At 46.8% G+C, this 14,895-nt stretch overlaps 1 protein-coding gene across 1 annotated transcript in view; it reads left to right on the plus strand.

The window, feature by feature from the left end:
• Nucleotides 1-13,721, plus strand: part of FRMPD2 (FERM and PDZ domain containing 2) — a 95,136-nt gene extending 81,415 nt beyond the window's left edge. Inside the window, exons 22-27 of the mRNA XM_073018994.1 lie at nt 802-895; nt 1,789-1,874; nt 3,614-3,761; nt 5,521-5,735; nt 8,040-8,138; nt 13,045-13,721. Coding sequence (XP_072875095.1) covers nt 802-895; nt 1,789-1,874; nt 3,614-3,761; nt 5,521-5,735; nt 8,040-8,138; nt 13,045-13,392 — 990 coding nt within the window. The 3' untranslated portion in view covers nt 13,393-13,721. The remainder of the gene's footprint in view (nt 1-801; nt 896-1,788; nt 1,875-3,613; nt 3,762-5,520; nt 5,736-8,039; nt 8,139-13,044) is intronic.
• The last annotated feature ends 1,174 nt before the right edge of the window (nt 13,722-14,895 follow it).

Genomic DNA, 14,895 nt, shown 5'->3' on the forward strand with positions numbered 1-14,895 from the left:
CAGCTCTATCAGACACCAAACATAGCTATTTCTTGTCTGAAAAACTCACTAAAGTTTGGGTTATTCACAAATATATATTTGCTGAGAAGAGGTTGGTGATTTCCTTTGGCTGGCAAAAGCTTGGATTTTCTTTGCATCTATTTCATTTCAAAAATAATTCCTGAAATGTCTCACTCAAATCCAAATGGCCATTAAGCACATGAAAAACACTCAAACCCATGAAAAGCCACAGGAATACAAATTAAATTAAATGAAATTTTAAACTTTATATCTATCAGCTTGGCCAAATATAGCTGGTGGAATGTCGAAAAGTGGTACTGTCATACAAAGCTGGTGGAAATGTGAATAAGTATATCCATATTCACATAGGGATGCAATCTGGCAGCATCTATTATAATGAAAAATGCACATATCCTTTGGCCTATCAAAGCACACAAGAAGTGCCAGGCACAAGCCTTCAGGCCCAGAGCCATGTCCACCTATACTGGTCGCTACCTATAGAGAGATAGTGATACATCCCATGTGACCAGTTGCTGAGCACCTGCCATGTACCAGTGCTTGGGCTGGGGACATGCCCAGATCTCTCACATAGTTTCTGTTGTTAAGCTTATGAACACCTAATCTTATTGCTCAGTGGAGAATACAATCTAAACGAACAGGTGAATATAGAAGACAGTGCCAGTGGGAGGTAAGGTCATGGGATACAGTGGTGGGCAGGTGGGGATTCCCTTAGCTGGGGAGGTTGGGGAGGCTTCCTGGAGGAGGACAGATGGGTAGTGAGTTTTCTGTTGTGTTTTTCAGGGTGGCATTAACACCAGCGTGCCCTATGGTGGCATCTACGTGAAATCCATTGTTCCTGGGGGGCCAGCTGCCAAGGAAGGGCAGATCCTACAGGGTAAGAGATGGGGTCTCATTGGGAACTCTGTGCTCCATGGTGTAAAGAGCCCTGCACAGGGAGGGCAGCCTCTAGGCCTTGCCCTGCTCCTGTTCTGAAAACTATGCAAACGATTGCCACCCCAGGTCATGCTTTTCTCACCTGGAAAGGGGGTGATAGAACCTGCCCTGCCATTTGACAGGTTGGGGGTTCTGCAGTGGCACACTGGGAAGCATAGGTGATAGAAAAATAGTAGAAGACTTAAGAGACTTGTGTTGCTCTTTGGCCTTCATAGGGAAACATACTGCTTCTCTTGGAGGACAAGTGGACCTCGGTAACCTCACTCGCACATCCGGGGAGGACACCTGAGCCTTCTGTCTGCCTTTGCTCACCTCCCACTGCTCTGAGGGAAGGGAGTGATTTTTGTTGGTCTCCAAAACTGCCAGAATTGAGCCAAAAGGAGAACCTGGGATCTTACTTATCTCCATTTCCCCTAGAATTCTGGTGTCTCCAGCATCAACCATGCCTCCCTGACCTTTTTTTGAAATTAAAAAAATATATATATATATATATCCTGGAGATATAAATATCTAAGCAACTTGAAAATACTTTCAAAAATGGTTTCACAGGAAAACAGGAGGAAGGATGAGGTTGAAAAGAGCTGGCTCAACCATTCTGTGAGCCAATAATAGAAAGGCTTTTATATTCCTGATCTGTGATGTGCCTGAGAAGAAGGGAGTGAGGCTGCTCAGAGAGGCAGGATTCCTGCTGACTCCGGGGGGACACCTGGCACCTCTGCTTCCTTTCCCATTTCTCCAGGCTGCATGGAGGGGCACCGGGCAGGGGCCTCCTGGAAGGGAACCTCCTGCAGCCTCAGGTACCAGGTCATGACATGACATCCGTCCCTTTCGCAGGTGATCGACTCCTGCAGGTGGATGGATTGAGTCTGTGCGGCCTCACCCACAAGCAGGCTGTGCAGTGCCTGAAGGGTCCTGGGCAGGTGAGTAGACTGGGCTGACCAGCTTCCCCTCCTTCCAGAGCTTTCCTGGACAACATCAGAAGCTGACATTGCCTCTGGGTGGGAGGGAGGCAGGCAGGAAACAACACTTTTTCTTTGTTAGTTTTTTTTTTTCTCTTCCATTTCTTCTACCCTCAGTTTTCTATGGGGATGTGCAACCCAGGAGGTAGCACACAGATGTTTCCAAGTAAAAAAAATCTCACCCCCTGTAGATAGCCTTAGAAACTTACTGGTGGCTTGCCTGAATTCTAGAATTAGGCAGCAGAATGGAGAAGATGGAGTGAAGTGACTGCTGTAGCCTGGCTCTGGCTGCCCCGGCCCTGCTGGCCCTGTGTCCATAGGGTCTTGGGCCTTCTTACTTCCCCAGCTTTGCATAGGATGACCCCACTCCACTCCCTGTTCATGCCGTTCCCCATCACCCTGTGTTGTACCCACCGGGGCCTGGGTCAGAGTGTCCTGGGATTCTTTTACTCACAATGAGGTAGGAATTCAGGGTGCCAAGAGCAGAGCCATTCATCCTTTTTGTCCCCTTTATTCCCTGCCCCGCAGTGACCCGATGTTACCCCACTGTGCCAAGTCCTCTGCCGGAGGGTGGGAGCCTCTAACTGCCCCAGTGTCCTGAGCCACAGAGCTGGCATCACCCTCTCTTGGCAACTAAAAAGTCAACAGAGACAGGAGGGATTCCTAAGGGCCCTTCCAGCAAGCTGTGGCGCAATGTTCTGGCCACTTTTTGCCTTCTTTCCTAAAGTGGTCCTCTGGTGTCTGGTGAAATTTGCTTATATTAGTGACTTTGGTTGACCTATCTTGAGAATGGAGCCATAATTTATTGATACCTTCTGATATTTAGACCTTTGCTAATGAGCATGGGTAGAGAGGGTACTTGGCTGGCCTCCTGGCTGCTTTGGCAGGTGCTGAGTGACAGGTGCAGCAGGAAGATGAAGGCAGGGCCACATGCCCTGAATGGGAGCTTGGCATTTCTGAGAAGCTTCCAGGTGATGTCTCGCTGCTGGTTCTTGAACCACACTTAGGGCAACAAGGGTATATGGTGTTGTGTGGAGAAAGGTGGGAAATCACGTTGGAAAGAAAGGGGAGGGCAGTTGGTGCAGACCTGGGGTGCCACAGGTTTGAGTCTTAGGTGATGGGAAGCATTGGTGACTTTAAGTCAAGAATGTTGCATGTTCAATTTGTTCAATGGCAGTCACGATGGGGTGGACCAAGAGGGGTGCAGACAGGGTCCAGCGAGCCAAGGTAACCAGAGTTTGCCATGGCCCAGGGGGACACTGGCAGTGAGAGAGGGGGTGGAGGGGAGGGGGCACTGGGGAGTTGTTCCTGATGGGAAATGTTCACAACTTGGAAACCAGATGAGGGAGAGCTGGACCACTCCAAATGTGGCCCTTGGCAGGTTAATGGTGGGGTGAGCCAATGTGAGGGGAGGAGTGTTTTAGGAAGAACGAGGAGGGGAAGTGAGGGTGATTGAGGGGAGGAAGATGAGTGTGGCACTGCATATGTGAAGTGGAGGTAAATGTGTTGCTTCCAGGTGTACTTGTCTAATAAGCACTGAGAAATCTGGGTCTAGATTCCAACACATAGGCTAGTTGAGAGATTCAAATGAGGCTGCTCATAGGAAGCGTCCGAAAATTAAAAAGCATTTGCAGAGTCAAGGGAGTGCCTCCTGGTTGCCACACGAAGTGTAAACTGAGTTTGTTCACCCTTCCTTCTAGATTGCAAGACTAGTCTTAGAGAGAAGAGGCCCCAGGACTACACAGCAGTGTCCTTCTGCTAATGACAGCATGGGAGATGAACACACGGCTGTTTCCTTGGTAACAGCCTTGCCTGGCAGGCCTTCGAGCTGTGTCTCGGTGACAGATGGTGAGAGGAGAGAGAATTGAGTGTTACTATTGTCATGTTATTGTGTGCCGCTTTTGAATTGTCAGGTCAAAAGGGAAAGGCACAAAGGCTTCCTCTGGGTTCTGAAAAGAAAGTGAGCCATGGTGATCATGCTGAGATCAGCTTTCTCATGCGATGGAAGCCCATCTCATGGAATAGGTTTCTGGAAACAAATGCATTTTCCCCAAATGATTTCTAGGCGTCTTTCTGCCCCCAGCCTTCCTCAGTCCTTTGATCAGCTGCCAGAACCTTAATGTTTGTGTGAATATTTAGGATGAAATTGACTGAAAGGGTCATACATTGTCAGATACATTTGGCTTCACAGTCCAGCCAAGTCATTTGTAATGAAGTTATTTGAGGAATGACTAGGCAGGTTGGGAGAGGAAGGTTCAGGAATCTAGCTTTGTTATTAGCATCATTTTAAAAAGCAAATGAACAATCAGTTTAGAGGGACAACACTGCATGTTTTCCAACGGGCTGCCCCTCTGCACTTTCCTTGTGATTTTGGTATTTGCCAGGAACATGTTAATTTCCTCAGTAAGAATTATTTGGACCTTAGCCATGTTTTGGTCCCTTCATAGAGATTTTCTGGTTTTGCTGCAGAAGATGCAAGGCAGCCATAGGGTTGGGATGGGGTAAAGGGGGAATGCTTCTTTTTAAATCAAGTCTCCTCTGTCCTCATCCCTTTGCTCACTCCCTTGAGGCCTTTGAGAAACTGACTCCAAAGAGCGGAAGAGGCCTCATGGCGATGGTAGAACTGGTCGTGCGACACACCTTCACATAATTGCTTCACATGCTTCCATTCTTGCGCTGGTGAAGTTTGCAAGTCTGTGCTCTGTGCCTCTGTGCATTGATGCCAGTGGTGTCGCTGGCATCAGAGAGGCAGCCCAGAGGCCTTTTTGGTGGACAGACCGTGTAGATGGCCAGCTGTGCTCATCCTTGGTGCCCAGAGGCAACCGTTTTGTCTTATGGTCAGCCTTCATGGGTAAACAAAATGGCAGCTAAAGCACTGTCCATAGAGTCGGCCATAATTTTCTCCATGGTCTAATTATGCAAAATTTAGTTTCAAGTATACTGCAAAATGACTAGAGTTCTAAAGGAGTAATAGCAATATATGTGATACAGGTTTTATTAAATGCCAAGAGCATGTTGTGTGTGCCTGGCAGCTATATCTTTATGTATAAACATAGTTGGGTTATCTATAATAGTGCTATTCAATATAGTAGCCACTTGCCACATGTGGTTATTGAGGACTTGAAATGTGACCAATCTAAATGGATAAAATAGGTATTGGATTTTGAAAGCTTAGTTTGTAAGAAGAATAAAAAAATCTCATTAACAATTTTTTCATATTGATGACATGTTGAAGTGATAATATTTTAGATATATGGTATTAAATAAGATGTATGATTAGAGTGTATTTAACCTGTTTCCTTTTACTTTTTTAATTGTTTTATTTATTTTTTGTTTTACTTTTTATTTGCTTTTTCCTTTTCTTTTAATGTAACTATTTGAAAACTTCAAAATGACATTTGTGGTTTGTATTTATAGCTCACATTATATTTTATTGGACAGCACTAATCCATAACATACATAATGTACTCTGCCATAAAAAGTAGCAAAAGAATTATTTTAACGTAAAAGAAATAATTCATCTACTTGACAATTTACATTTTGAGACTGGTCAATTTCACTTGTAATCTACTGAAGAATTTGTTTTTATCAACATATCACACTACAGGTCCTAAGTTTGAAGTTAAACTAAAAAAGAATGCCAATGGCTTGGGATTCAGTTTCGTGCAGATGGAGAAAGAGAGCTGCAGCCATCTCAAAAGTGATCTTGTGAGGATTAAGAGGCTCTTTCCGGGACAGCCAGCTGAGGAGAACGGGGCCATCGAAGCTGGTGACATTATCCTGGCCGTGAATGGAAGGTCCACGGAAGGCCTCATCTTCCAGGTGCTGGGGGGCACGGGCAATGCAGCTCTATGTGCAGGTTGGCCCAGCTTTGCCTCTTGCTGGCGTGCCGCCATAGGGAAAACTCTGGGCTCTTGAAAATCACACCAGCAGCCTGGATTTTAATCACACAAAGAGAGTAATTAGTGGTACACGCTCACATTTAATTTAAAATCTCTGTTTTAAAATATCTGGCCTTAACTCAGCCTTGCTTCTCGCTGGGTTCATGAGAGAAGCTGCAGATAAAGCCCTGGCTCTGTGCTGGCTGACGTCTCTTCACACACATCCTGGGAGTTGGGTGTGGGGCTGAAGGGACTAGATTGGGTCCCTTTCTGTTCTCCTTCTCATTTCTCAGCTACACTTATAGCTTTTCATACGTTGTTGCACTGATTGTCCTGCCTATGATCAAAAATGCAATTTAAGAAGAAGAAAGAGTAATGAAATATTGTATATATTAGACAGAGTCCTGGAAGAAAATGGAGTCATTTGAGGAACATTTAATTAAGGTGTGGGCAGGTTGTTAGGAAGCTCAAGGGAGCATGTTGTGGCCTAGGGCTAGGAAGAGTGGGAAGTAGTTACCCGTAACCTGAGACCAAAGGGGATGCAAAAGCGCAGTTACCCCACCCCAGGAATGGAGAGCTGGTGGAGGGACTCGCTGGCATGAGCTCTTGCCTTGGCTGAGGTTGTAGTCATCCCATGGCAACCTGAAGGGAGGAATCTGGAAGCAGCAATGACCTCCTCTCCCTGTCTCTGGTCTCCCGCCGTGTTCCCCTAGCTGAGCCCAACAGGAAGCCTCACGCAGTCTTCATAGGTCAGCTCCAGAATCACAAAGCAAGATGGGCAAAGGGGGACAGTGGTTCAGGGCAGGGCAGGGCAGGGGGGAGGTCTCTAGAACACCATACACTCGGGTGGGAGGGTGTACCTTCATCTGTCCATCTCCTGATCCAAGAACCCTTCTCTGAGAACCACTGCTGGGCTGGCAACTCTATGAGAGACTGAAGACATAGAGGAGGACAGCTCATGCAGTCTCAGAGCTCATGGGCAGGAAACAGCGGTGATGGCAGGAGACACGTACCCTGGGAGACGAAAGCCCATGCTGCAGTGCTCACACCAGTGAGCCAGGAAAGAAGTGCACCCCTTGGAAGTCCCGGATGGCTGAGGCAGGGACTAGGGAGTGTTCTGATAGGCAATTCTCAAGCAGGGATTATTTCCCTCTCAGGGGACATTTGCTTAAGTCCAGAGACATTTGTGGTTGTCACAGCTGATGAGTGTTTCTGGCGTCTAGTGAGTAGAGACCAGAGATGCTGCTAAACACCCTACGATGCATAGGACAGGCATTCCCACAAGGAATTGTCCAGCCTGAGAGGTCAGCAGTGCCAAGAGTTTGAGAAATCCTGGTCTAAATAGGAAATAGGAGCTATCGAGGCAACCTTGAGCCCTGGACATTGAGAGGGTGGCTTGGAGCAACAGGTTCAGCATGGCAGGGACTTAGGATGTGGGTGCAGAGGGGAGTAGATGGGAGAGAGGGAACTGGGGTGAGAGGCAGCAGCAGGTAGAAACGGGGTCTATGTGCTATGCCTTGGAGCTTACATTGAGGGAAAAGTGAGTCAGCCAGGATGTGCAGTGGGAGGAAGGACTCAGTTATATCTGCATTATGGAAAACTACCCTTGAGCATTGTGGAGGGAGGCAGGTGGGTGACACTGGAGAAGGCAGCAAGCAGAGAGGAGGTCACTGCAATCCTACAGGCAAGAGGTTCCCAGAGCTCAAGCCGAGCCCTGATAGGAAGCTCAGAGCCAAGGATCAGGCTTTAGAGATTCAGGTGGTGAAGCCTGCATAATTGGTGGCCCAAGATGAGGGGAGGTCGGGAGGAAAGGGCAATTGAGATGAACAGCCATTTGTTGGAGCCACTCTTTCTCTCTCTGAAGAAAAGGCATTGGTATTGGCAGATATTGCTATTCCCTTGAGCAACGTGGAGGGAGGCAGGTGGGTGACACTGGTGAAGGCAGGGACCAGAGAGGCGGTTACTGCAATATTACAGGTGAGAAGTTCCCAGAGCCCAAGCTGCACAAAGGTGATGCACAGCCCAGCATCTTGCATCAACTTTGTGGAAGCTGCAGGACACTGACGTTGGTTCCTTGCACTTTGAAAAGTCAGGCCCACAGCAGTGTTCTCTGGAGTTCTCAGGAGTGAGAAATAGACCAAGGTGCAGGAGGGAGGAGCCAGTGCCTGGAACACAGTGGGGAGAACATCGCTGCATCCCCAGCGATGCAGTCCCAGATCTAACAGTGAATCTTGGTTTCTCGCAGGAGGTGCTGCATTTACTGAGAGGGGCCCCACAGGAAGTCACGCTCCTCCTTTGCCGACCCCCTCCAGGTGCGCTGCCTGAGATGGAGCAGGAATGGCAGGTAGGCTGCAGTGTCTTCTACTCGCTCTGCCTGGCTCTGGTTGGGCCCCCCTTTTCCTGATTCTAGGGTCCTAAGAGGGTTGTAGGGTTGTAGGTAGGTTCAGTGCCACCTCCTTTCACAGGGGCAGGAAAAGAGCTGGCCCCCGAACCTCAGTAGGTCTCCTTCCTCTCCTTGATTCTGACTCTTCCAACATTTGGGTCTTCCTGTAGATGTTGACATGTTTAGACTTTGGCTGTGAAACTTTTAGGGCCAGGTTCTTTGGAAGCCCAGGCATCAGAGAGGGAAGCCTGGGAGGAAGGAGAGTAGACACAGAAGCAGACCAAGGGAATTGCCAATAAGAATTTCCATTCTGAGAGATGATGTGGAAAATAGGATATATGATTACCCCGCAATGCATGAAATAGGCGCGCGCAGTCTAGTGCAAAGAAGAGAGCCATTGGAATCAGGAAAATCAGGATTTTTACCTTGATGCCTATATTAGTCAGGTTCTCAGAGAAATAGAACAGATAGAATGAGTGTGTGTGAGTGTGTGTGTTTATGTGTGTTTATATATGAAGAGAGTGAGAGAAAGAGAAAGAGATTTATTATAGGAATTGGCTCGTGTGACTATGAGGGCTGGCCAGTCCAAATTCGACAGGGCAGGCCAGCTGGCTGGAGACCTAGGGAATAACTGATGGAGATCAAGCCCAAAGGTGATCTGGAGGCAGAACTCCCTCCTCCTCAGGGAGGTCAGTCTTTCCTCTTAGGGGCTTCAGCTGACAGCATGAGGCCCACTACATTATGGAAGACAATCTGTTTTACTCAAAGTTTGCTGATTTAAATGTCAAATCACATCTAAAAAAAAATACCTTCACAGCGACATCTAGATGGTATGTGACCACTTATCTGGGTACCATGGCCTAGCCAAGTTGACAGATAAAAATACCCATTGCCATGCCTTCTGTGAGGTCCCTAGGAAACAGATTTTGCAGCAGACATGTGAGTGTGGGAGGTTTTATGGGCCTGCACTTGAGAACATCCCCTGTGAGGGTGACCGAAGTGGGGTGAGGCAGAAGGAGAGATCAATGTGCAGCTATAACCAGGGCCTCAGCTGACCCTGGAGGGAGCCCTGGAGCAGAGATGGCCCTTTGGAGCTGCCATGAATTGGGACAAGAGAACCTGTGCCTTTGCGTGTTGCCCTAACCAGCACTGGAGTGTAGGCCACCCCAAGGGAGGGGAGATGAGGCAGTGGGATGTGAGTCTCAGTCCTGGAGAGGGGATCTGGGCAGGTACCTGGATCACCTGTACCTGCTGTGCTGCATGGGCCTTGGGCAGTTGCCTGTCCTCTCTAGGCCTCATGATTCCTCATCTCTAGGATGTGGATAAAAAGGATCACTTATTGTGCCTGAGGGTGTCACCATCACTAGGACAACATAAAGGGCTTGATGACCCAGATCCTGTTGATGCTTAGACTCCAAGAGGTCATTTGACATAGCATCTAGGGAGAGAAGAGCTATGGGAAAGATATCCAAAAGTTGCTGATTTGGAAAAGAAGGTAGATGACAGCAATTGTGTTAAGAAACTGAACCAGATGAGAGAGGGCCAAATTTCACATACACCAATTCAGGCCAAGGTGCTGGGACTCTGTGTTTTTGTTGAAATCTCTAGGAAATCCCAGGGAAAAAAGCAATCTTTCCATCCTGGAAAATAGCTCCTCCCAGGAGAGCCCATAAAGATCTAGCAGGAAGGGTCCAGGTGAGGTGTGGGGGTGAGCTTTCCCTCCTCATACCCGAAGGCCAAGTGGGAGAAGGATTGTGATTTGCTCCGGTGGCTCCAGTGGTCAGATTGCAGAGCAAGGGTAAGCGGCTCTGGGGAGTGAGCATTTAGTCCATAAAGTAAAGCACCTCTGAGAAGGAGGCAGCCATGCCCACATTTGGGGTAAGGACATTCCAGGCAGAAGGAACAGCATGAACAAAGGCCCTGAGATGGGAACCCAACTGGATGTTTGAGGGACAAAAATACAAGTGTGCTTGGGCCGTCGTTAATGAAGCAGAAGTGGAGGAAGTTGTGGAGGCGGCAGGGACCGACCCTGGAGGGCCTTGGGGATCAGAGGAACATGATGCCACCATCCTGCATGCAGTGGGAAGCCACTGGGCTGGCATGGAGGGTTAAGCAGGAAATGTCCTCCTCCATTCTTCAGAGGAGCCACTTGGGTTGCTCGTGCTCAGGGACTGCAGGAGGTCAAGCAGGTCAAACATAATGTGGCTTGGACTCAGACTGTAGCTGAAGAGTTAAGCAGCAGCCAGATGTGGGATACATCTGGTAGGTGGAGTCAGGAGACTACTTTGTGATTAGAAATGGGTATGAGGAAAGAGAGCCATGAAGCTTTGGCATGAGGAAACCAATGCAGGGTGAAGGAGGGGTCAGAAGGTAAAAAGCCCAATTTTCCTGATTCCAATACCTCTCTCTGCAGTAGATCACACATGCCTATTCATGCTTTAAGAGGGTAATCATAGATCCTATTTTCCTCTTCATCTCTCTTGGTACCAATTACCAAGAGATGGACTGCTTACAGGGGCTGAGGAAGGCCATCTGGGGTGCATGGAGGAGAAACAATAGTCCTGATATCATGTAAAACTGAGATGTTTATAGGCTATCCAGTGAAGATATCTGTTAGGCAGTTGTGGAGAATAGGCATGAGATCAGGGCTGGGAAAAGTGAATTTGGGAGTTGTCAGCATGTAGAGGCCATGTAAAGCCATGAAATGGTTGAGATCACCTTGGGAAAGAGTGCAGATAAGTTCAAGGAGAGGACTCAGAAGTCAGCACAGAGCATGCCAACATTGAGAGGCCTGGTACAGAGATGGAACAGCATATGAGATTAAGATGGGGCCTGGGAATTGGTGGAAAAGCGAAGCAAGGGTGAGACTAATGATCAACTCCAGGTAAGTACAGGAAATGAACGAGGAAGCTCTAAGGCAGGAAGGAGGGACACACTTTGTTGAACGTTGCTGAGAGAGAGAGAGAGTGGGAGAACAGAGATTTGTTCTTCAGCTTTAGAAAGATAGAGGTCACTGGGGACCCTGATGTGGTCTCCTTCCATTGGGTGGTAAGGACAGAAGGCTAGTGCTAGTGGGAACGAGAAAGAAGGAGGGAGGCATGGAAATTGTGAGAAGAGACACTCATGTAAGAGGCTGCCATGAAGTAGAGCACAGAAATGGGTGGTGAGAGGTGGAAGGTGAAGTTGGGGTAGGGGCACAGGCTGCTCAGTGGAATTTGCTGTGGGAAGATGAAGAGTTCTCATCTGAACGTGTCCGTTCTCACTGTGAGGTCACAGGCAAGGTCAGAGTGGAGTTGTTGGAAACTTGAAGAGAGAGACAAGATGAGAAATAATTTAGAGAGCAGAGGTAGAAAACTGAATTGATTAAGGACACAGAGAAAGATTATCTGGAAGTCTTGACTACCCATTTGACATCTGCAGTCACACACTTGAAGCTAATCTAGTCAGAGGCTCAGAAGCAGAGGTGAGGTTCACACAGTTTGAGTAGGAATTAAAATGGAAACCCAGAATCTGCAAGTGACATGTGGGAGGAAGAGAGGGGCAAGGAGGTGGGCGCTCAGGGTCTTCCTTGTCTGTAAGTGAGCATCTAGGGGCAAAGCCATGGAATCTAAGCAGAATAAGAGGCACACCGAGGACATGTGTGACAGGGAAGGGGAGTGGGGGTTATGATGAAAAGCAGCAGCTCCACAGACTGGAAGTCTTGGAGTGGGGAAGGATTGCTGGAGAGCGTGTCCAGGGACAGTGAGCTAGGAGAGGATAGGTTAAAAAACAGATTTTGTAGGTCTCTCCAAATAGTATGAAATGTGATAAAATATGCTCTTTCTTAAAATTTTGATTTTTGGTGTATCCTTTATAATATCCAGTCTATCAGAAGAGTAGTAAATGTTTATGACTTATAATTAAATAAATGTGCACATCTGGAGGTGTATCCCTCTCATTGCTAGGGATGTACAATCAGAAAGGTGGGGAGATTACTCATTGGGATGGTTCTTCTTTTGTAGGTGAGGGTGGGGGTGGGAACCCAGCCATGGGCTTTATTACATCAGGGATGGAGATCCGGGGGTGGAAGTGCTAGAATATAATTTTCTGGAAAAGGTAAAATCATGATTCCTACAGATATAAAAATGAACACATGTTAAAGATTTTATTTAACTCATTCAATGAGGGGACCAGGCAGATGTTAAAACTGGCTCAAAAAGATATTTCAAAGGACCTGTTTATTTATAGAGTTGTAAAATAGCTCAAAGACAGTGGAGACAGCCAGAATCAGAGAACCCAGCAGGTTCTGCTGTAGATAACAGTTTTCTACTGAAACACAGATTGTTTTTCTGTAGAAGGTCGAGCAGTGGCAGCAAGACATAGCACGTCACCAAAACCAAACCTAAAAGGCTGACAGGGAGGTGAGCAGTTCAGATGAAGCAAGTCATGTCTGGGAAAGTGAGGAGGAGACCCAGGAAAGAACATCATCTTGATGGGGCGGGAGACAGGGAGACAAGCCCCGCGATGACAGATGAAGATGAACTTAAAAAGAAAACATTTCTTATCGGAAAGTGGAATAGAGTCATTGTTTAGCATATTTATCTTCCATTTTTATCTTTGTCTAAATTTTGCAAATATTTTTTATTTAAAAATAAGGCTCACATTTATGGAGAGCTTCCAAAGCCCCCTAAGCTAAGGTGCCTGAGTGTGCTGCCCAGGGTCCAGCCGGGAGCATGTGGAGGAGCTGGGATGCTATGGTGATAGGCCGACCTCAAAGCCCATCTTGTAACTGCTCTGATCTACAACCACATGGGGGAAAAAAGCTTTTTATTTTTTAAAAAACAATTTGCACCCCAGAGCCAGTAATCAGTAGCATTTCTTTTAATAGACACCTGAACTCTCAACTGACAAAGAATTCACCAGGGCAACATGTACTGACTCATGTACCAGCCCCATCCTGGATCAAGAGGACAGCTGGAGAGACAGTGCCTCCCCAGAAGCAGGGGAAGGCCTGAGTCTCAGGCCAGAGTCTTCCCAAAAGGCCATCAGAGCAGCACAATGGGGCCAAAATAGAGAGAGACCGTGGGCCAGTTCCTTGACACATTCTCCTGAGTCCCACCCTCATTTATGCAAACTTCACCAAGAAAGGGATGCATCAACATTGGAGACCTCTTTGGAAAAGGATGTGAGGCAAAACTGCTATTCGGTTTGTGATATCATGAGACTTGGAAGGTAAGAATTGCCACATTTGCAGCCATTTTGTAAACTGTGTGCATCTCATTGCTAAGAAATTATAATCAAGCCATCAATAACTATGCTTGGATGCTTTTTGTACCCAGCACTGTTCCGGGCATTTAGGAGAGAGGTTGCAACAAGAGAAGCGTAAGGTCTGGTGCTGCTGTGACCACCTGTCAGCTTTTGGGAAAGCAAACCCTACCCAGACCACAGTTGTCCCCAATATGTCTTGGAAACTATAGATGGCCGGCCTCAGGTTTTCTCCTGGCACACAAACTTTTCTCTTGTATCCTCCATGGCCTCTTAAAGCTTTGTAGTAAGAAGGAAGTTCTTACATGCATCTTCATTTCTATTGCTAATATAATGCTTTATTATCAACATCAGTTTTTTTAAAAAGATGGGGTCTCACTATGTTGCCCAGACTGAATTTAAAATCCTGGGCTCAAGTGATCCTCCCACCTCAGCTGGTCAAGTAGCTGGGTCTACAGGCACCGGCCATCATGCCTGGCTATACCAGCTTTTGTTTTCTAAACACATCTATATCTTCAAGACCACCCTGCAGCATTCATTTTCACAGTCATTTTAAACTTAGTCTGCATTTTTGTGTCCATCCATCTATAAGTATTTCTGGTTCTCAGTCCTATGCTGAAGGAACACATAGTCTTTGATTCAGTTTGACAAGTACTTATTACACAAGGGGTTTGGAAACCTGTTGAGAGCAGACAGAGGGCTGCACATGTAGGGTAAGACCTGCTTTTAGGCATTTGCCAGCCAGAGGCTTGGGCACAAAGCAGGCAAATAACAAGGGGCAATCATTTGTGTCTGACACTCTATAAATCCACTGAGATGAAATGGCTCTCATTTGGTGGTCATCCTAGAAGACTGTCAAAGGTAGATCCATAGGGAATGATAGTCCCTGTGAAGTGTAAAGCGGTGGTGTAATACAGTTGGACCCGGTAAGAGGTGTAGAAAACAGGAGCCAGGCATGCATTCCCTAAAAGTACCCTGCTACCATTTTTTGAAGAACGCTGTGTTAGCCGAACAGAAGCTAACTGGTTTGCAAAGTAGAACAGGGTGAGCAAGCACATTCATCAATGACATTCACTTTCATTGTCTGATAATGTATAACATAAGTGTATTTATAGTTCTTTACAATTGCACTCTAGGCAGTAATTGACATACTTGATAAAATAATAAAGAAAATAACCTACAGCGACTTGTCCAAGGACAATCATTACCATGATCTTAAAGGACATATAAAAGGAACCGTACTTTCCTGTAGGCAGGAGGCACTTGTTCGGATATTGAAAGGTTTTGCTGCCAGATAGTTTGGGATAATGAAAAGAGACCCTGGGAGCTGAATTATAAAGTGACCCTGGGTACAGGTACAAGCTTGGAATTTGACTTGCCAGGTGCCTTTAATTTAATATAGTCAATAGTTATTTAAAATGGTGTTTTAAACTATTAGTATAGGCAGTCACTGTTTCATTCATTAAATTACAGA

The sequence above is a fragment of the Chlorocebus sabaeus genome, chromosome 9 (genome assembly GCF_047675955.1).
Source record: "Chlorocebus sabaeus isolate Y175 chromosome 9, mChlSab1.0.hap1, whole genome shotgun sequence".
NCBI classification, from domain to species: domain Eukaryota; kingdom Metazoa; phylum Chordata; class Mammalia; order Primates; family Cercopithecidae; genus Chlorocebus; species Chlorocebus sabaeus.